The sequence below is a fragment of the Lissotriton helveticus genome, chromosome 11, assembly GCF_964261635.1.
Source record: "Lissotriton helveticus chromosome 11, aLisHel1.1, whole genome shotgun sequence".
Taxonomy (NCBI): Eukaryota; Metazoa; Chordata; class Amphibia; order Caudata; family Salamandridae; genus Lissotriton; species Lissotriton helveticus.
Genome location: NC_136072.1, coordinates 151532318 through 151555635, shown reverse-complemented (window position 1 = coordinate 151555635; position 23318 = coordinate 151532318). Strand labels below are relative to the sequence as shown.

Below are 23318 nucleotides of genomic sequence, written 5' to 3'. Positions count from 1 at the left end.
ACAAACTAGTACCTACCAAAACCGCCTCAAAAAATCGCAGTACCCCATCGGCACCTTGGCACCTTGGTACTCTGAGGCTCTAAGACTGCAGAGACAGTTATGCCGTAATAAAGAAAGACACTGGAGAAAGACCTACTCCACTGAAGATAAGGAAAACTACAAGAGAGAAATTACCCAATATAAATCTCTCATCAACATGCTAAAAGCACCTTCTACTCCTCTCAAATTGAGCAAGCCAAGAACTCTAATAAAGAACTCTACCAAGTGGTAGCCAAATTGTCACATTTGCCTCCCCAATCCACCCCTAAACCGACCCAAGCATTCTGTAACAACCTGGCCACCTCTTTCTTTGATAAGGTAAACAACATATATACCAATTTCTCACAAGAAACCTACACAGATTCACGCCCTAATGTTGCTCCCATTAATCATCCCATTTTTTTCACAATTCCACAACATTAATCCTGTCCAAGTTGTCGAAGCCATGAACACCATCAAATCAGGATGAGCCAAAGATCCTTGTCCTGCCTCTATTCTCCGTCCCATTTCAGATATTATTGCACCCCAACTTGCTAACATCTTTAACACCATGTTTAGCACTGGAATCTACCCTGCAATCTGGAAGGACACTCTCCTTAAACCCCTACTCAAAAAGCCTCACCTTGATGCGGATGACTCCAAAATAGCTAGTCTGCCATTTCCAGCAAAAATAGCCGAACAACTGATGAACCTCCAAATTTCCCAATATATAGAACAACACTCCCTATTAGATGACAGTCAATTCGGCTTCCGCAAACTGCATAGCACTGAGACCGCACTCATCAAATCCACAGATGAGATAAGAAAAGCACTTGACCAGGGAGGAGCGGCAGTACTCATCCTGCTCGATCTCACGGCGGCCTTTGACACAGTCGATCACAACACCTTGATTGACCGTGTCAATGCCATTGGCATCCAAGCTAAAGCAAAAGAACTTTTGAGATCTTTTCTAGCCGGCCGCACCCAGACAGTCCAGCTAGACACCTTTTTATCTGAACAACTGCCCTACCTTGTGGTGTTCCCCAAGGCTCATCCCTCAGTCCAACCCTATTTAATATCTATGTCACCGATCTGGCAAGGGTAATTAAAGGGGATGAGCCTAACATCCTATGCGGACGACACCCAGTTGGTTCTTACCATCAAAGAGAATGGAGAAAAAATAGCAGCCAATTTTCAGCAGGGTATGCTGGCCATCAGTAATTGGATGTCAGTAAACTGCCTTAAATTAAATTCCGATAAAACCAAGGTTATGACCTTCGGCAAGCTCACGCCTACTTGGCCAGGTGCATGGTGGCCCACCAATCTAGGCCCTCCCCCCCTCCCTGCCACCAAGGTCAAAAACCTAGGAATACTCATAGACCACAAACTCAGCTCATGTTAACTCCATTGTCTCATCATCGTTTTTCAAACTTAAAGCCATAAAAAAGATTCTCTCATTCCTTCCCCTCAACTCTGGCAAAACCTTGGTCACCTCATTTGTCATGTCCTCAGTGAATTATTGTAACGGACTTTTGGTTAATGCCCAAAACAAGGTCATTAAAAGGTTACAATCTATACAAAACACCGCGGCCAGACTGCTTTCCGGCACCCCTAAATTCAAACCCATTGCTGACACCATAAAAAACTATCATTGGCTAACAGTCAAAAATAGGATAAGGTTTAAGGCGCTCTGCATCGCCTACAAAGCCTCGCACAAACAAGGCCCGCGTTTTCTCATTCACCCTTTCACATTTCATGTCCCCAAACGATCACTCCGTTCAATGAACAATTTCACCATGATAGTCCCACGCACCAGAACTGTCGCATGGGGCGATCGTAGTTTCCACATATCAACGGCAAAACTCTGGAATTCCCTTGAACCGGACGTTAGGTCCGCCCCCACTCTGACCATTTTCAGAAGAAAAATAAAGACATGGCTCTTCAACCAGTAACCCAATCCCCGCTTCCCTCTTTTCTGCCTCATCCGCAGCGCCGAGACGCCCTTGGGCAATTGTTCGCGCTCAACAAATTGCATAAATAAATAAATAAATTAATACATTTATTGGGAGCCTAAGGTTCTTGAGCCTGCTGCAACCCTAGTGTTGGTGGTCCTGCAGTCCTACAGTGCATTCCTACTGGAGCTGGCTCATGACGTTTCCTTGGAGGGTCACCCAGGGCAGGACAAGATCTTTGAGAGGCTTGTCATCCACTTTTACTGTCCTCGGATGAGGATGTTATGTTATGTTAACAAAATGTATTGAGCACTTGTATACCCTGAGGTGTCTTGGTGCAATATCACTCGAACACGACTGGAACTTAACCATAATTATTAAACAGCCACATTTTAAGCTCCTTCCTAAAGGAGCTCAGAGAGGGCAGAGCTCTAATATAAGAAGGAAGACCGTTCCAGAGCTTGGTCATCCCTGTAATTAAACTTCTGCCTCCCCAATTCATTTTACAGAATTTGGGAACCACCATTTTCTTGCTCCCAGAGGAGCGCTGGCGTCTGTTGGGATGGTACCAATTAAAGACATGCATCAGACGTTCTAGACCAGTACTGTGCAAGGCCTTGTAGGCGATGCAGAAGGCCTTGAATTTAATATGACTTTTAAAAGAAAGCCATTGTAACCTATAGATTTCTTTAGAGACAGAATGAGATTTGTGAATCCCTAATAGCAGTCTAGCTGACGCATTCTGTACAGTCTGTAGTCTATTTAGATGTTGTTCTGCATGTACACACAGAGTCCATTGCAATAGCCTAACTTTGAGAGAACTAAGGCAGTGATGACAGTCTTTTTAGCACTGGCTGGAAGAAAAGGACACATTTTATTGATCATCCTAAGAGTGAAGAACAAAGAGGAGACAGTGGCATTAACTTGGTTTCCAAAATTCAGCCTGTTTTCAATTTGACCAACTAGGTTCTTGGCCTTAATCACTGGGGTGGTAAGAGAGCCTAATTCCTCTGGCCACCAGAAATGGGCCCAAGCCTGAGAGAGGCTTCCAAACTGCACCACCTTGTTTTTTTCTGAATTAAGCTTTAAATAATGCTTGCTCATCCATGAACTGCTCTCCTCATTGTTGAAAGCTGTGACTCAACAATTTGTGTGTTGTCTGCATAGGGGGTAAGGAAGAAGCCAAACGTTTTAATCTGAGTAGCCAACTCTGTCATATATTCATTGAATACAGTCGAACTAAGCGAGGATCCCTGTGGAACCGCACAAGAACGAGAAAAGGGGGAGATTCAAACTGTTCAAGGGTGACAGTTTGCACTCTGTCTGATAAGAACAAGGTTAGTAAGGCCAGGGCTTTATCACCGATTCCTAGATTTCCTAGCCGCTTGATCAGCAGCTTGTGGTCGACCATACCAAATGCTGCTGATAAGTCATGGAGAATACAGGCTGCAGAACCACCCCTATCCATCACAGCCCTTATCTCCCCTGTGGCCTTAATCAGGGCAGTCTCTGAGCTATGGTCAGGTTGGAACCCAAATTGTGTAGGATCCAACAGTCAATTGGCTTGGATAACTTGAGCAAGCTGTACATTCATTACTTTCTCCACACAATTTGCAGGGGGTGGAAGACCGATTTAGGGTGATAATTATTGGGACTACAATCCCTGGTGTCTAGTGGGGGTTCTTCCTCCCCAGATGGCTAATCATCCTAAAAACGCCTGATCTGCCCTTTTAGAGGGTTGCTCCCGGTAATCATTATAATAAAAACAATCCCTTGCTTCTAGTGGGTGTAACTCTTCCCCCCCTTGGGGGCTGATCGGCCTAAAAATGACAATCAGCCCCCGCAGAGAGGTGGGGCAAAACGTGGGCCGAACTTGATCTCAAGGGTGCGACCCTTGCCTAATGGGTCGCGCCCCAAAAATGCGGAAAAAACAAAGCCTGGTGGACTAGTGGGAGGATTTCTGCTCCACGGTCACGGTCCCTCCCACGATTGTGGAACAGGAATCCACTCTATACAGATGCTGGGGGGAAAGTCTATATTCCTGTAAGAACCCCACACCCCCACCCCTAGAGAGGAACTTACCAAAAAAAGTTCATTCCCTGTATGCACTAGAAGCAAATGGCTTCCAGCGCGTCCCCGGCTGCACTTAATGATGTCATCAGATCGCCATGGGGGAGAAGGGGGTGGCAGCGGAAGCACTTCCTCTGCCATCCCTGGTGGGGGGTTAAAAAAGGGTGGCCCACAGGGAGAACCCCAACGCTTCCCTCATGGGTGGGTGCTAGGACAGAACGGTTCCGTCGTCAGCAGATGCGCACTGTGGCTGAGGACGGAACTCTTCTGTCCATAGCATCCAAGGGGTTAACAAAGTTGCAATACTTACAGAGATTAGAGTTGCAATCTGAAGTACATGACATAATCTATGTTGAGGGAGTCCCACATTCTATGCACAGATTAAGGAGTCTGTTTCAGGTCGGAAGATATGCGAAAATTCTGTACCACCGTGGGAGGCTTTATTCTCTCAAAACTGAGCTTCTTAAGGCACATCAGGTTCCTTCTAATAGATTGAGCAAAAACAAGATAGCCTGCAAGCTTCACTATTTTCGGTGTGATGCTTAAATGCTGAAGGCATGATTGCAAAGGTGAACATTTCAAAAAGACGGACAGTTCAGAAAGAGACCAGTAGCAGATCTAAACTTTCTGTGGTGATAGTAGTTGTTAAATTTGTTTCTCAGTATATCATTGCCCCCAAAAAACACACCAGGATGTGAGAAAATTGGCGACAATATTATGGTCTTAGTTTAATGGGATCAACGTGACAACTGCAATGACTGATCTGCGATTTACTAGATAGATAATTGTATTTGATGGTGCTATATATTTTGTTAACTCTGAAAATTAAATAAAATAGTTGGTAAAACTCTCTCCGAAAGGTAGGGCAACATTAATAAAAAAAACTTCTGCATAACAGAAAAACCTGACCCAAGTTAATTTATTGACAGAAACTCAATTAAATTGGTCCAGCACTGGAGAACTGTTTTATTAGTCTTAAAACCAGTCTGCAGAGTTTATAGATGATGTCTGCTCAGAAATAGCGGGCCCGATTCGCAGAAGTAACTTAAGACAAAATCCTAAACTTACTACTTTTGGTATTCACAGAAGTTAGGATTTTGTCTTAAGTTTGTCTTAAGACAGACTTAAGACAGACTTAAGACTGACTTAAGTTAGGATTTTGTCTTAAGTCTGTCTTAGGTCTGTTTTAAGACAAACTTAAGACAAAATCCTAACTTCTGTGAATACCAAAAGTAGTAAGTTTAGGATTTTGTCTTGAGTTAGTTCTGTGAATCGGGCCCAGCGTCTTTTGGTGACTTTCGAAAGGAATCATATCGAAAAAAGTGGCTTAGCTTAAGCTTTTAGTAGCAGTACCATTTCTGTTTGGCAGAAAAAACTTAACATGTATCATCCTGCGACTCTGCTGTAAATATAGTCGCAGCAGTTGAAAAACAAATAGACCGTAACCTTGCAGCTCATAATGGTAAAGGGAGGTGTCAACCTTCATTGATATCCAGATCAACATAAAAAACTAAATTTTGTTTTAGTTCAGCAGGCAGTCCAACCTGATTCTGTCCCTTGCTATGTTAGATCAATGAAGGTGTCGGCTAACAAGAGTCATAAAACACATGGTTGCTCACAAGTGCATGGCCAGCCTTGTCAAAATGTTGACAGTTTCTACTCTGCAATGATAATAAATAAACCTCCACAATAAAGTTCCTTCAATGACAGTGAACTGTAGCTAGGATTCTCAGATAGCTACATGTCACCAAAGGAAGTTGTTCTCCATATCTATGTATTTCTTTTGCACGTTTTCTAGTTCTGTGTGTTCAACTGGATCCGCTGAAGTGTTTCAGGAATACATCTCCCTAAATGCATTAGGGTGTTGAACGAAATTAAAGAATCAGAGAACTTTGGCCTTGGTGACATGTAATCATGGAATCATCTAGTTTATCCTTCTTCTTTGCCTCAGTGTGTGAAACCAGCCAAGGCTTGCTACATGGTTATTTGACTGGGGCAACTAACATAGGAGAATGACTTTAAATGCTGATATGGCCGATCTTCCACCATTTTCTCTTTACGAATTCCCTTGTGGGATAGGAGAAACTTCTTGTTTAGTTCAGCATATACAACTAGAGTCACGTATATGCCCTCTATTTTTTCCTATTATGATGACATATCTGCCCACTTTATTGTTTAATACCTCTTCCACTTTGAATGACAGACTTGTTTTAATACTGTGCAGGCTTATTTCTCAAGTTTGGAGGTTTCATCTTGTAAACTTGGGTCTAATACCATACTTCTTCATTAAGTATTGTTACAACTCAATGTCTGTCTCATTCCTTTCTCTGTACTCTGAGGATTGATATCCGAGTTCTTCCCCCAATTTTTAGTGCTGTGCTTCACATTTCTGTCTTGCCTCATTGTAACATCTTTGACCCCCCCCCTCAGGATCTGCACTAGCTATCACACCAGGTAGTGGCATAACAAAACTTGAGAGGGCTCACGTGCAAAGTTCACCCCCACGGTCCATTCTCAGTCAGGAGCTTTAAGGCCAGGTGCCCCACCATCTATTTACAGTGCCGGAAGGGCCTGGAGCTTGGGGGCACTGATGCCAGGTTGGCGCAGATCATTATTTCTACTGGAAAACAGTGCTTGAAATGTAAATATAAAAGTGTGGGTACTCTGTATCCCAGAGCAACTGTTTGCTACAGAGTAGTGCAGGTGCTCTCCTATTAAAAGTAAAGCACCCCTGCTAAGAAGTTTAGGCACCCTCACTTTCAGTATAAAGAAGTTCAGGTACTGAGCACCTGGCCATTTAACACCACCGGATGGAGAACACTTTTTAAGGTGACATATACAAAAACACTTTTCTCTATTCTCCACTAGCTCAGTTAGTTAAAAAGCTTCATAAATCCTGCTCTCTGTTTCCAAAAACAACATTAGAGTTTAGGAAAATTTGTACAAAAAACTAGATGCAGAAAAAGATAGGAAGAAAGCTGATGCGCTAAGTTAGTTTACCGCCTTGAATTCGGGACGGACAATTGAATAAGCACTACCAGTTTTGACTTCGTCTTTTGCTTCTTGCCCTGAAGAAGTCCAGTAGTCTGGACGAAACATATTGGCTGTTATCTGTTGTACTTACCTTTTACATATGAACCTTGAAAAAATTAAATTAAAATAAAAAGAAGATTTGCATGTACCTTGGATATCACATTGTTCTTTCTGTCTATCTTTCATGAAAATGATACGATTGATGTATGGTGCACCTTTTGTTGTATTTAATTGTGAGGACAGCAACATAGGGTCAAATTAGGATTTTGGCGGCCGCCTCACCATCAAACCCATAGTGAGTCCGCCCACCCTCCTGTCTGCTGGCTTTTTTTTGGCGTTTCCACAGAGGCACATCTAAAAACTGGCACCGCAATGAGAATACCAAAAACAGTTCCTGCACGACATGGACTGAAATGTCCATGCTGTGCAGGAACTGGTGTGCATGCACAGAGGGGGGCACATGTTGTGCCTTCCTGTGTGCAACCACAGGGCTCAGAGGCACCAGGGGACCCTGTAAGGGCCCCCTTTGTTTCCACTCCCCCAGGGATTACATGAAGGAGGAACCGCCATGTTAACCTTAGCGGAGAGGAAACTTCTAATATGCTTGGCAGGACCGCGATGGTCCCGCCAAGCATATGGCTTCTTCTACACCTCCCCAACGCCACCAGGGAATGGCGGTTCCCTGGCGGCTGCAGCAGGGCCATGCTGGTCCTACTGCCCATCTTGTAATAGAGAGGTGGCGAGACTACCACCACCGCTCCCCTGTGAGTCTGGCGGTCCTTAGACCGCCAGACTCATAATCAGCCCCTTTGTCTGCCAGGCCCGCAGGTCAGCATATGCCAGCAGAGACCCAGGCCTCCTTGAAGGCGGACCACATACCAGAGATCCCTCTCTCCCTGGGAGGGATCGCTGTGCGGCGAATTCATTCAACTGCTTAGCGGATTTTCTGAATGTGCTGGCATCTTTTTTGGCCCGCTCAGCATTCTCTTTTGCTTTCCAACAAAAAACTATTTCACATTTTTCTATCCAGGACCTCCATGCTTTGCCTGGTGGTCCCAAGAAGTTAAAATCAGTAATAGATATCCTGACCTATTCAGGATGGGATAGCCATCACTGTGATTCAGAGTTCCAGTAGTCTATGAAACTCCAGCTCATGGGTTGCCAATGTGGGAGGAGGGTGCTGGGGAGAACGGACCGACAAGCTACACTCCATTATTCAGATGCCCTGATTCTAACCCAACACGAAAAGATGATAGACGGAATGCTGAACATTGTCAAACATTCACCTCCAGCCACAGATCTGGGGAAAATTCATTGTTTTTGCTCACCATGCCACTCAGGAAGAGGAGCCACAGAGTTTGTGTGGCGAGAGATCCTTCAGTTTAGTTTATTATGGCTGTGCTCCAGTCCCGACACATTTTAAAAGTGTCCCTAAATCAACAATAGGCTTTTTTGTTAAAGTGTTGTGAATGTAAAGCTCAGAATTAATGCATTTGTAACCTTGGCAAATATCAATTGTTTTATGTAATTACTAGGGAAGACCTAATATTACATTTATTTTCATATGTCACTGACAGGGAAAATATATGGCTATTGGCAAATTAGAGGTGGCTCAGCAATTCAAAAAAGACATTGATCTCAGTAGGATGATGAAGCAAGACACAAACAAAGATCCAAGCAACAGCCTACTACTGTCTAAGAACAATACTTCCCCTGGGTTTGACATATCATACAGTGCTGAGGTAAGTTTATAAGCATTGGTGGATCATTGTGATTCAAACTTGATTTAAAACTGCATTACTGTGAATAAATGTTAGTAACAAGCATGCCTGCTTCCTGTTTCTATGGGGAACCAAAGCTCCTCAGTAAGGACTGTGACGCGTTAGCACAGCACTTGGAGAAATATATGTAATCTGACTATTACACCTGCATCTACTAAAGTGCTTATTAGTAACCCCACCAACTTATTATTAGTGATAATAAAAATTGTGTACATTGGGCAGATTCAAAGGGTGTATATGTGCATTTTTTTGTGATTATGCTCAAAATGTCACTTGCTTTTTCTTTTATCTTGCTTCTAGTTTTGTCTCAACCCCAGACTACTCTTACTCCCAGGCTGCAATATTGTATATAAAGCAACTGTTGTCACACTAATATGTGATGGTGTCCTCATACATGGATTAGCTTTCTATTAAAACAAATTAATTTCAGTTCTGTGTACCAGCATTATATAGAGCTTCCTCTAAAGCTGCCTTTCAGTGTGATGGCAACAATTATATTACCGCGCTTCAACCTGTGCAGCTGTAGTAACCCACTATCTTTTTGTCCCTGAAAGTTCCCCAGTCTTTTTGCTAACTGCCTGGGAGGCTCCTAATTCTGATAGACCTCAAACCTCAAAATGGAGTTGTTCAGGGAACAGCCCTTTGATGTGACTTGAGACGAGAAACACTCCATTGTTCCACATCCTGTAGTCTCAAGATGATTGCTCTTCTTGACTACCTCTACATAGGTCCTGGCTGGTTGCAGCATTTTATAATTTTTGGAATGCAGTAGCTACATTCAGGAAGCTGCCTACTGACCTACAGAAATTATGTACATGGGCTTTGGGGTTGTAAACCGGGCCCCTTTATTTTGTGTGTGTGCACTAGGAATGATATCAAACGTATGATTTTGGCAATTTTGGTTGCAGTCATCAAAATGTGTGTGCATAGTAAATGATTACTGAACATTAGGGGTGCATCTGTTGTTAATGTAACCCTAAGCTGCTCACATACATTTATTTATTTATTTATAAGAATGGCGAATGCAAGATGGAAGATGAACCCCGCCCACAAGGGACAGCAGCGACAGGCCCACCACTCTTGTCTTCTTCCGAGGTTTTTCTTTGTTTCTGGAGCTGCATGGAGGAAATTTGACATCACAGCAGCAAATACTTCTTGAATTTGTATCGGCTTATCTGCTCACAGGTAGTGACCACTCCAGAGATTCTTGGATGAGGATCTCGGGAGTGAAACTCTGCCCAGCCTAATTTTCTGATGGATACATCTGCCTGTGTATTCCTCACCTTTTGAAAACCCCTTGTGCAGCATTCCACAGAAACTTTTCTCCATAGCTCTCCCATGTCGACGAGGACGTCACAATGGAACGGCTTTGCACGTGAGTGCAGGTGACGTAATCAGAGCCATAAGAAGACATCATTGGCGTGCTGATGGCAGTTCCCTTTTTTAAAAGCACCGTCAACGCATAGCTGTTTTTCTGGGAGTTTCTTTGTTGCAAGTACTTTGTGTAATTGTAGCAGCGATCATGGCTACCCAAAAGAAGTCCGGTTTTAAGCCATGTTGGGAATGTGAGTGTCATATGTCGATTACTGCCCCCATGAAGATTGTTTATGGTGCTTCTCATTGGACCACAACATCGAGGGGTGTTTGTTATGTAGGCGCATGAAAAGCAGAAAAGGGGCCGAAGGAGGTCGAGGTCCAAGTCACCGACTCTGCTTACCTCGAAGTTGTTGACGAAACCTAAGAACAAGCGCCGCCATGGATCTCCACTTCGATCATCAAAGGATGAAACACTAAAGTTGGGGTCTCCGGTTCTCCGACGTCACTGCAAGGATAAAGTCTCTACTTCCCCTTCTCCTCAGGTGACTCTGGCCCAGTCTCTGTCTCGGAGAGTCTCACCGGCTCCAAGAGAAGCGTCGCCTTCAACGCCGGCCACTCCATCCCCGGTTCCAGGGTCTCCGGCACCGCAGCTGGCTCCTCGAGCCTCCTCGAGCGGTCTCAGAATTAGCTGTATCAGATCCATGATATCCAACCTTTCTAGTTCCAGGTACGGATTCATCGCATTCCCTTATTGCGATGTTTGGCGTGTTTGTCAGAGCGTTTAACCCTGCTGTTGTGCCAGTTGGCCGCATAGGTCCGCTTGCCTGCTCTCTTAAAGGCTTGCTACCCCACTTCTCTTAGGCACCTCTCATGCCTTTTATGTCAAAGGTTCCAGGAGGTTGGCCTCTCCAGACGCCGAGGTTCTCAACGACGGTGCAGTCCCTGGAGGGAAGACTGCCGTTGGACGAATCTTCCCCAGGCGCCGTCTGGCTCAGGTCCGGTGCTGACATTACCTTGTCCGGTGTCTTCTACTATTCCAGTGGAGCTTCCATCGACACTGGTTCTGAAGTCACCAGCGCCGCTTCTGGCACCGCCGACACCGGTCCAAAAGATGAGATCCAGAAGAGAAGCACAAAGGCTGATGGAAGAGGAGGAGTATCAAGAGCAGCAGGATGAGGCTGAAGAGGGTGAAATTGTTGACCCTGTGCAAGAGTTTGAGGGCCTGCAGAAGGCTAATGGCTTGGACACATCTTCAGAATGGGAGCTGTTGGACCTGGCATCACTGGCGTTGGTCTCCCTTCCCCTGCGACTCTTCCTGTCTTGTATGTTGGCTGGATATAGATGTTCTGAGTGCCATGCCACTGCTACTCAATGCCACAGCGCAATTGCTCCATGTATATAAATGACTGTGTGAATTAGGATAACTCTGACGCTTACATTAGTATAGCCTGTGTTGCTAAGGATTACTTTCTATCCTCCTAGTTGGGCCTAGGACCCCGACAGGCACTACAAGTTTGATATGTTTATGATCAGGCCGGCAAGGGCCACCTTTTAGTGAGGACCGTTTAGGTATTATATGTTGTGAAATGCCTTTCCTGAAAACGCGATAGCTTCTTGTTTAAAGCTTTACTGCGGGCTGTTGCAAGTTTGCGTATTGGCCAGCTGGTTTGGGAGCAGCAGGGCCAGCTGGGTCAGACCTGGCTGGAGAGGTGGATTGGTATTCCAAGCGTGGGGAGGGGTGACTCTTTGATCCAAGCAGGGTCGTGCCTGACAAGGTGAATGATGGCTCCACCTCCCACTGGGTGTCTGATAGCAGACCCCCCTCATTTTGAAAGGGCAGGATGTGGCCTCGTAAACCAAGTGCTCCCCGACCCCACCGATCTGGTTCTGACTGAAGTTAGTGATTTGCAACCTTAGAGAACAAAGACTTTTTAGGTATAAAATGCTGCGCTGGAACTTTGGTCAAGTGTGTTCCTTCTGGACGTCAAGACGAGACTTTGTCCGAGTGAACAGAGAAAAAGACTTTGCAACTTTAACCCATCTTGGCAAAGAAACTACCCGAGAGCCCAAATCAAGGGATCCTCCTGCTGAAGTCTCAGGGACATTAGACTTCACCCAGTCAGCCGTTGGAATTCCCGTGCGAGGAGTTCTGCTTGCAGGTGAGGCCCTCGTCGAGTAATCCGGAGCGTCTAGTTCTACTGTAAGGGCCGCGGACTGGGCATCGTCTGGAACTTTTGCTGAACCTGTGTGGGCCGCTGCAGCTCAGAGAGAACTGCCGCCGCTGGGCACCCGCCTAATTCTGAACCTTTGAATCTTTCCTTGCTGAACCTGTATGGGCCGCTGCAGCTCAGAGAGAACTGCTGCCGCTGAGCCCCCGCCTAATTCTGAACCTTTGAATCTTTCTTTGCTAAACCTGTGCGGGATGCGGCAGCTAAGACGAGAGTAGACCAAACTGCTCGTGCTACGTTACCACAGGATTGAGCAGGGATTATCAAAAGGGGTGACCCATTTGCCCTGACTTTGGAAGAAGGGTCCCTATTTGGACAGTGGCGCCAGCCAGTGCCAACTAGAGATTCCCATTTCTAACAGGAGCTCTCCTCACCGAAAGGCCTTCCAATGCAGGAGATGTGTTGATATTATTCTGTGATAAGGAAGGCAGCGGACCTGCTGGATTTCCCATTGCCTACTGCAGAACTTAAGTCGAACATTTTAACAGAGGTACTTTCCATTTCCATTCCAGCTTCCGTTTAATGAGGCTTTGACTGAGCCAATCTTGGAGGTATGGCTAAAACCAGTGACTGCTCCTGCGGTGTCCAGGGCTGTTGCGAGGAGGTATAAGATTTCCCTGGGATATCCTGCTTTTCTTTCAATCCACACATCTCCTGAGAGTTTGGTAGTTCAGGCGTCGTGAACCTCTAAACAGTCTCAAGGCTCATTCCCATCTAGCACTCAGCAAAGAAAGTATTTTCTTCGGCTAGTATGGCTCTTAAATCAACAAATGTGACATGCCTGTGCTATACCCATGTTCCGATGGACTCGGCAAGGAAGGTACTCCCAAAACTTCCGGAAGAGGTTCAGGGCCATTGCGCTGACACCGTACTTTCTGACACTCAAGCTGCGGCCTGTCAGGTCATTCAATCGGTCCTGGATACTGCCGACTCTGTTGCTAGGATAAAAGGTTCCTCTGTTGCAATGACGAGCACGCTTGGCTAAGTGGGTCTGGGTTTTCGCCTGACATACAAGCTATCCTATTGGACTTGCCTTTTGACCGTTCTCGGCTCTTTGGCTCCAAAATGGACACTGCACTACAGTGCTTTAAAGATAACAGAGCCACTTCAAGATCGTTGGGCCTTCAGTCCCAGTCCAGGGATCTTGGATATTGCAGGTTTCGCGGTTTGGGCAGGACTTCATCCTTTCGAGCCACGCAGCAACAGTCTCAACAGCAGCAAAAGACTAACCCTCTTTACAGGTCATACAGGGGAAAAGGCAGAGATTGTCTGCGAGGCACAGCTCGGCAGCAAGTCTTCGCCACCTTTTCTCTTACCCCTCTAACTGGTACGGCAGGGAAGCAGCTCTATCTCATCCATCCTAGAGAATTTTGGTTCAGTGGGTGGACGGGTGTCCCATTTTCTACAAAATTGGAGGACTGTTACTTTAGATCTCTGGGTGTTGAATCTGGTGGAGAATGGGTATGCCCTACCCTTCTGGGAGTTTCCCCCTTCTTTTTCCCCTCACCAGCAGGAAGTTCTATCTTTGCTGCAGAAGGGTGCGATAGAAAGGTGCGATAGAGGTGGTTCCGGAGCAGGAAAGGGGTCCGGGATGCTACTCCCGGTACTTCTTGATTCCGGATGGCCGGTTGAGGCCTATCCTAGACATAAGGATCTTGAATTTTTACCTCAAGCAGGAGAAGTTCAAGATGTTGACCCTAGCTCAGGTTCTTCTAGCTTTGCAGCAGGAAGACTGGATGGTGTCGATCGATTTGCAGGATGCGTATTTTCACATTCCCATCCTGAAGTCACATCAGAAGTATCTCCGTTTTACGGTGGGTCTCAACACTACCAGTTTGCGGTCCTTCTGTTTGGTCTTACTTCCGCACCTCAGGTCTTCACAAAGGTGATGGCGGTGGTAGCAGCACATCTCAGAAGGTCGCGGATTCCTGTTTTTCCCTATCTGGATGACTGGCTGCTCAAAGCAAAGTCGGCAGAGATGGGGCTGCATCATTTGCAAGTAACAACGCTTCTGTTGTTCGACTTGGGTTTTTTGATAAATGTACCCAAATATCCCCTGGTGCCCTCTTAGTGCAACCTGTTCATAGGGGCTGTACAGGACACTACAGTAAGTCCTGCCTTCCTGCCTCTGTAGAGGATTCAAGTCATCCAGGCTATGAGTCCACTTTTTCACAATGACGCAGTTGTTCCAGTCCTGAAGGTCTTAACCCTTCTCGGTCTTTTCGCTTCCTGTATACTGTTGGTGAACCATGCACGCTGGCACATTAGTGCCCTCCAGTGGTGCCTCCGCAGGCAGTGTTTGCAACACAACAGAGATCTCAAGGAGGTGGTCAGAAGCTACAGAGACACTGCAGTGGAGCTGTTATGGTTGAGTGTCTCGTACAACCTGTCTCAAGGGAGCCATTCTAATCATGGCCACAGTGATAACGGATGCCTCCACTCTAGGGTGGGGAGCTCATCTGAGGTATCTGGAGGTCAAAGTCCTTTGGTCTCCAAATGAAAGATTATTTCACATCAATCTTCTAGAATCGCGGGCGATACGTTTGGCTCTCAAGACCTTTCTTCCCTCCCTTCACGGTCAGTCTATTCAGGTCCTGACGGACAACGGTACTGTGATGTGGTACATCCACAAGCAGGGAGGAGTAGGGTCGTATCATCTCTGTAGAGAAGCTCTGCGACTCTGGTCCTTGACTCAGGACCATCAGATTTGTGTGATTGTTAATTATCTGGCCGGAGGGCTGAATGTGCATGCAGACCGTCTCAGTTGGCAGTACTCAGCCAAACACGAGTGGTGTCTCCATGCAGAGGTGGTCCATCACATCACATTTTCAGGATGTGGGGGTTTCCTCGGTCAGACCTGTTTGCCACTCACGAGAATGCGCACTGCCCGTCCTTCTGCAGTCTCCAGTATCCGATGGGGGAGCCTTGGGGGATGTGTTTCAGTTAGATTTGTGTTCACATCTTTACGCGTTTCCTCCCATACCCTTGATTCTCCGGGATCTGAGGAAGATTCGCCAAGACAGGGCCCAAGTCCTATTAATCACCCAGGATTGGCCTAGAAAGGTGTGGTACACCTCTTTTACCTTCATCGCACACCCGCTCCTTCTCCCACTCAGGGCAGACCTACTCTCGCAGTCGCAGGGCCAGGTTCTACACCCCCACCTCCAGAGCCTACACCTTAATGCCTGGAGTTTGAACTGGGCAACCTGTACTCTTTCTCTCTCCCGCCGGATGTGGTGGATGTTATTGTATCGGCCAGGAGACACTCCACCAAATGTGTCTATTCTGATGGATACATCTGCCAGTGGATTCCTCACCTTGTGAATATCCCCTTCGCAGCAGCCAATCGGAAACTTTTGTAGCTCTCCACGCCAGCGAGGTCATGGACGACGTCACAGAGGGTACGACTCCGCTCGCGACCCCGCTGACGTCACTGGATCCATAATAGGGCCTCGTCGGCGTGATGGCATCAGTTCCCTTTTTTCCGCGCCAGCGGTTTCTTTGGGACTCTCCGTAGTAACTTTGTATTTCTTGCTGTTTTCCTCTGTTTCTCTTGTTTCTCTCGACAATGTCTGCAAGGAAGTCTGGTTTTAAGCCATGCAGGGAGTGCGGTAAGTCTTAACTTTAAGACTTTCGGTATTCACAGGAGGCATTTAGGAGTCCTAAAGTTAGGAGTCCTAACTGTACTACTCCTAAACTCAAATGTGTCTATTCTGGTAGGTGGGCCAAATTTGTTAGGTGGTGTGGAGAGAGATCGACAAAAGAACCATGTCCAGTTGGATCATCCTCTGTATCAAGATCTGCTATGCCTTGGCCAAGAAGGAGCCTCCTGAAGGTATTCAAGCTCATTCCACCAGAGCTAAGTCTTCTTCAGCTTTAGCTAGAGGTGTCACTGTTGTAGACATTTGCAAGGCTGCAACTTGGGCCTCCCTCCACAGTTTTGCTAAGGATTATTGCTTAGACTCAGAGGTGAGGAGGGACGGCCATTTTGCACGTTCTGTGCTGCAGGATTTTTTGTTATAAGCAGGCAGGCACCCTCCCCCAGGAATGGGACTGATTGGGGATTCAATTCAAAAGGTGAGGTATCCATCGGAAGAACAAGTTACTTACCTTTGGTAAAGCTTTTTCTGGCGTGTACAATATCTGCCTGTGGATTCCTCACTGACCCACCCGCCTCCCCGTTGCCTGCCTGTTTATACCGAAAAAGGATTGACATGTAAGTTATGTATTTTGTTATTGGGATTATTGGAATAATGTGATGCTTGTCACTAGGAAATGTCTATGGGCCCGATTTACAGAACTAACTTAAGACAAAATCCTAAACTTACTACCATTTTGGTATTCACAGAAGGCACTTACTCATTTTGGTATTAACAGAAGGCACTTACTCATTTCGGTATTCACAGAAGTTAGGAGTTCTAACTTTATGACTCCCAAATGCCTTCTGTGAATACCAAAATTCTTAAAGGTAGGATATTTCTCAGTTTAGGAGTAGTAAAGTTAGGAATCCTAATTCTTGCATCTCAACACGGTAAGTCCGGTATGAGAGTGCTTTGTTTACATTGAGTGCTCTGATCATACATTGCAGCAGGTTCAATATAGCATTCTGTATTATTTTTCTAGATCCTTTGAAAAAGTTTTGGGCATGGTACAACACTCGCTGATCTCGTCACTGAGCATTTTGAAGACTTTAGGGTGAGGTTTGGTGATGCAAGCAAGATAGGTTGCTTTTAGCATACATGGGGTGAACAAGTGTCTCATGACATATTATTCCATACCTAGGTGGACAGATTTGTTTTTAGCTTTTTAAGTTACACTCCCCTAAAGCGTGTTCGCAGCAGACTCACGGGTAAGAACCTTGTTGTTTTCATTTCTTGCTCGTTTACCCACACGGTCGATTAGAGGCTCTGAAGCACTCTTCTCTATGGCTTTCAGTGACTTTTTGGCAACTATATTAACTGGCTTGGTCAGTATTATCTTTCAACTATTCTCTGTCTGAGAGCACTTCATAGAACTTTATGAACTTTGGGCCAAGCTATTTGTAGAACATATATGGTCTCTGGACTCAGGCGGCATCTCTATATATCTTTCACGTGCACATTTTTTACCTCTTGTTTTATTCCATGTTTTCTTTCACGTTTCTAATCCACGCAGAGTACAAATCCTAAATCTTTTACTGTATATTGGATATTGTGGCATTGTAGACTACAGTTTCTTGTAGTATAATGTTACACATTGTGTTGTAGGTTTCCTGTGGACAATACAACTGTATATTTCAAAGCACAACGGACTTCCAACATTCATCCCCTGATGAAGGGTTCAGTCTGGAACCCGAAATGCATTGGGACCTTATTGTATAATTTGGAGTTCTTTTAAAAAAAAAAATCTGCTGATTGCAGTATATGCTTGAATTGCATTATGGTACATTGAATGTTTTTTGGTTTTGTTTGAGATATGCATTGCGTCTAATACTTTGATGTGTGAATAATGTAGATTGGTGATATATTTGTTTGATAATCACGATACAAGATGACATGATAAATTAATTTGCCCATGAGCAATGGATTCTGGTTTGATTATTTCGATAAAATTATTGAGACAGCAGAGCTGTCTATACGCAGTGCTCCACTTTAGCTATGGTTTTTCCACAGCCTTTTTGTGTTTTTTGAATATACAGAGACACTGTTGGGTCATATCTCTCTTTACAGTGGCAGCACGCACATGGGGTTCAAAACAGATTAACGTTTTTGATACATTGGGGTTTAGTGTTACAAAAATAAGGTGTGCAGGAACACTTTTCATTTTTGCAATGTAAACCTTTTGTCAGGGCTAAATCTTCCTTTTAGTACATATAAGTCACGCCTAGGGTAGGCCCTGCACAGCCTGGAGGGCAGGGTGCAATGTATTCTAAAAGTTGGACCTATACTAATACGTTTGACATGTCATGGTAGTTTTCTTCCAGAAAAAAAAGGCCGCTAGCACTGCACTGCTGTATACTTGGACAAGGTTTGCAGTGTTGATATCAGTCTGAAGAGGAAACCAGTATTTAGGATAGCATTGGAGTTGCCTTATTACATTTTATAAGTGTAATTTCCAAATGAGAAGAAATCATCCTTTACAGTTTGGTGTCTCTGGAATCCTAATTCAAAATACTAACTTATGGTGAAGTCGGATTTTAAGTTACAATTCTGGAAATGCCGCTTGTAGAAAATTGCCATTTCCTTGCTTTTGCCATTTTGTGCCTGCAGCCAGTCTCTGGTCACATGAGTGGGTGTAGTTGGCGGTTGAGCTTTGTTAATTCCTCCTACACAGCCACACACAAAAGGAGCTTAGGTGTGACTGGTAGTGCCATCACTGTCAGAATGAGAGGAAGGAGCTGCGCCAAGCCTCACTTATACTTGAATAGGCTGTGTCCTGTCTTCAAACAAAGGGCTTAAGAACCCTGTATTGTCAGTTCAGCCACATTGGAGCCGGGGCAGGGAGGGCATGGTATCTGCACACTTCAAGGCCACTATGTAGAAGCCTCTCCCACCTTCTAGAACCAGGGCACCAGGATATAAAAGAAGGACCTCAGACGCCCACTTTTCAGTATACTTCTAGACATGCAGATACCTTGCCAGGAAGAAGGACTGCTGTGCTGCTGAAAGACTGTCACTCTGTTTAACTGCTCTCTGTTGGAATCCTGCTTTGTTGTGCTGACCTGCTGCCTGGGTAAGAAGGACTAGACCTGCATTTCATGAACCCAGGACCCATCATGACTCCAAAGGTTAGTTGGCTGGCCTCCTGATCAGAAGCCTCAGAGACATAAAATGCTTCCAACAACTTTCCATCTGCACCTGGATTCTGCTATCTGTGAGTCTGCCCTGCCAAGTGGTGCCACCCAGTTCTGGACCCTTGGAAGTGCCACCGCTGCATGGTCTGGACCCTTTGCAAAGACTTGAACACCGGCATAGACCTCAAAACAGATGCATCACCCCGACGACGTGGCACATCCACGGAACAGGTATCTCTTGTCGATGGCAGACTCCACATCGCAGCCTCGCCGCTCCTCAGAACCGATACATCGGTCCGACTTCACGCCGCATCTCTGACACCGGACTTCGCATCACAAGCCCTGCCGATGGGATCCTCAACGACGACGCAACAGGACCATGTACTTGTCGCATCTCCGAACTGACACATCACTTCTGATACGCAACACATCTTAAATGCAGATCCTCACAATGCTCTGCTACCAGGGTTTAAGGTACTTTGTTCAGCGGGACTACCTGTGTCCCTGTAGCTGGCCCACACACCATTGTGGTTGGCCTGAACTAGTGACTTTGTCCTGGTCCACAGTTGGTGCTTTGAGCTTTTTGGCACTATTTTCTATAGAAACTTTAAATTCAATATCTACTGTTCTACTGATTGGATTTTTGTCATTTTGGTCGTTTTATTTAGTAAGAATTACTGTATTGTTCTAAATCTATTGTGGGCTCCTTTTGTATTGTTTTTTCACTGTTTTAACTTTTTGAAATGTTCCACAAATGCTTTACACATTGCCTCTAAATTAAGCTTGAGCGCTCTGTGTCAAGCTTCCATGGGGTTAAGTCCAGGTTAATTTGGGGTGGCTTGTGCGTTACTCTGACAAGGATTGCGGCTGCTGCTTGACCAGGGCTCACATCCCAGTCAACCAACAACCCAAGTTCTTACAGAGATGATCTACAGGAGGGAGACCATAAGGTAATTCAGGGCCAAATAGGACTCTGCTCATTCAGAACTTTGACCATGAGATGATGTCTCCATTACGAGGAGTATTCATGTTTCAAGTGGTAAAGACGGTCTGCAGATGCAGAAGGTATTGAAACTCCCTGATATTTTCCTACGGCGGTGGTGCAGCTAGTTGAGTAGAAAAGTAATCGCCATTTGAAAACCTTCTTATTGTACTGCATGTAATGTAGGACCAATGTGCAACGGGAATCCTAGATTTGAGAAAGGACATTTGTAAGTGGCCTTTTGCCATCACAGTTTAAAAAAAAATTCTTAGGCCGTTTACAGCTGACTAGCGTGGGAGGGGCAGAGATCCTCATTGAAGTTTAGTCCCTGTCGCCGACCCTCGCTTCGCAGGCTGTGTGCAGCAGGGCTGGATGTCTACGGTGACTAAACTACAGGGCCTCAACAAAAATAATAGCTGCAAAATAGTTGGAGGTAGTATGTCATTAAAACAACAGAAAGCTTTGCTTAAGACTGTTATGTTATGTTATGTTAATAATTGCTTGTAGAGCGCACGTACACCGGGATGTTTCATGGCGCCTTAACATGGGTTTAGAAAAAAACTATGAAATCTACCTGTACCTTTGTTTGTGTAATTTCATCTGCCATAAGAATGATGAGGTCAAGAGTAGTACCTTTGGGGTGTGAGTTAATAGTCGAGAGAACACAGTGTCCATCAGAACTAAATCTACAGACGGGATATAACGTTTTTTTTTTACATCGTTGAGATCTGAATATACATTATCACAAATTGCTTTTGTTGTTACTGAACTATCCAAAATATGTTAATTGGGTAAAAGTATTACTGAGATAAATACTCTATTTGAAAAGTCTTTTTATTTTGCTTCATGCAAACCCTTCCTAGAATTAAAATGGTTGGCTTACCATTTTTTGGCAAAGCATATAAACTAATGATGTGTAATAGTATGTCACTTTGTTAATATTTAACTGAAAACGTGTGCTAAAATGTTATTAATGGTAATAATGGAATACACCCCATGCTTACAGTTTTTATCTTGAATCAGTCAGTTTCTACCGTGTCAAACAACCCTTATCACGAGAAATTGAATTCCGGATCTTTACTCAATGGCACTTTCAATGAAGAAAATTCATCAAAATCCTTTAATGAGATTTTATTGGAATGGAGGAATGCAAATGCGGACCACTCATCAAAGCAGATGTTATCTGATGTTGAACAAGGTAGGCAGAGATCTGATTATTCATTCTCTCGATGTCAACTCTACCTCAGTGACACCTTTCTGTTGTCTACTCAGCTGTGCTAATTTATGCTTATGTGTTCTCAAAAGCAGTGGACTCTCTTCCAAGAAAAGAACTAGGCTTTTTCCATATATGTTAAGAAAATGTTAAATTAAATCTCAGTAAATTTGTTTCATTCATATCCTTTGAAAAATAAACATCTAGGAACATAAGTTCACCAATTTTTACTAATTTAAATAAGGCATTATCCGGCCTGTTTACAAGTTGGATTTAGAGAAACAAGGTCTGTTCTTTGCCCTTCGGTATATGTGCACAGAGCATAGGTGTTTTGCACAGTGAGGCAGAAACAAACCTTCTCATTGACATTAACAGCACAGATGTTGCTGGTGCGCCCCACTGTGCACAGTGGCATAAGGAGGGATGGAAGCCTGCATGGGAGAGCAGACAGCCAGCCCTTTCACATAACTCCTGGATTACAATTTTTGTGGCTAAAGAAGCAAGGATTGCAATATTGTCTAATATGGTGCTTTATGCAACTGTTATTGAATAGAAGACAGTAGTCCTTGTTGAACACTGCCGGATTCACGGCTGTTGTCAGCCTCTTTGAACAAACTTCAAGCTATTCTGTGGGGAAACATGTTGGAGAAAATAGCAAAGGTTCTGCTTTCAACTGCTTGCATCAAATCTGACTGGTCAATTAACAACTTGTTTGTCTGTTTCCCAATAAATCTGTGGGATGCATTTGTGCTAACCACCATTTGTTAATGTACCACACTTTGAATCACCTCACCCAATGCAAGCAAAAACAACCACATAAGCCGCCAACTAAAATGAGCAACACAAACAATGTATATGCACATTTATCAGGTAACCAAAGTCAGTCTCACATAAGGTATAATGGTTGAAAGAAAACCATAAAAAATAAAAATTCTGGTGAACCCAGATTTGGGTTATCAAAATTCTAACAAATCTAAACTGTGTCGTGTTAGCCAGGTTCCTGTGCAGATACCAATAGAAGCGTATTGGGGAGGCATGTGGAACTACTAGGTCTGGCTGGTGGCAAGCCAAAACATGTTTGATGAAGTGAATAGTATTGTGATTTTCTTCTTGAGTGCTGGGTAGTTAAGACTACAAAGCTAGTCTCTCTTCTCCCTGGCTGAGGGCAGACTGATTAGTCTCCAGCTCTTCTCTCGTCAGCTTTTTTTCCTGCAAGCCTACATCTAAACTTGCAACAACCTGCCAATGATGCCCACTCCCTGAAAGATTGTCTATGGTACATCTCAGAACCGAAGTGCATATAGTCAATATAGCTCTCCCACAGTCCTAATTGGGTGACATCTACCATATCTCTCTGTGTAGCTGTCCCTCATCGCTATCCACCATTCTGAGTTTCTGATTGACCCGCTAGACTAAGCCGTATAACACAGTGATGTGTTTATCTGTATGAGTTCATGAACATTGGTCTTACAGTAAATGTCTAAATCAGGACATTCCCAGAGAGAGTGAGCTTATTTTTCAGAAATGTACCTTTTTGAAACCTGGGAAGAAATGTAAAAGATGGTTTCTCTGTAAATATTGTCAGCTGAAAAACACAACATGTAAGATCCTGCCCTGGTACAGGACTAAGAAAATATTTAAAATTGTTAAGAAGCTGTATTAAAGTGTTTTAACTCTGCAAGCTCAAGGGTTCCATGCAGAATACCATTGTAGCTTTAGTCTCCTGATTTTATTGGCGTGTAATCCTTGTTTGCAGAAGTCTATGACGTAAAGCTTTCATTTTGTAGATGGTTACTGACTGCTGGTGCAGTTGTTTATCAATCAGTCCTCTGCAGTCATATGTGCAATAGTGAAGTGTCAGTGCAGGTCTTTGCAAGTTTTAAGGGGTCTGCGGCATCCACATTCCTTACCCCTCTGATTTGCAACTTGACTATGTCTCTTCTTACATTGCA

The 23318-nt window shown here is 44.6% G+C and overlaps 1 protein-coding gene across 2 annotated transcripts in view; it reads left to right on the top strand.

Moving 5' to 3' along the window:
* ZBBX (zinc finger B-box domain containing) overlaps positions 1-23318 on the top strand; it is a 509107-nt gene that overhangs the window by 157921 nt on the left and 327868 nt on the right. For both annotated transcript variants that reach the window (XM_078665923.1, XM_078665922.1), the window contains 2 exons: positions 8651-8815; positions 21177-21351. In XM_078665923.1, coding sequence (XP_078522049.1) covers positions 8651-8815; positions 21177-21351 — 340 coding nt within the window. The remainder of the gene's footprint in view (positions 1-8650; positions 8816-21176; positions 21352-23318) is intronic.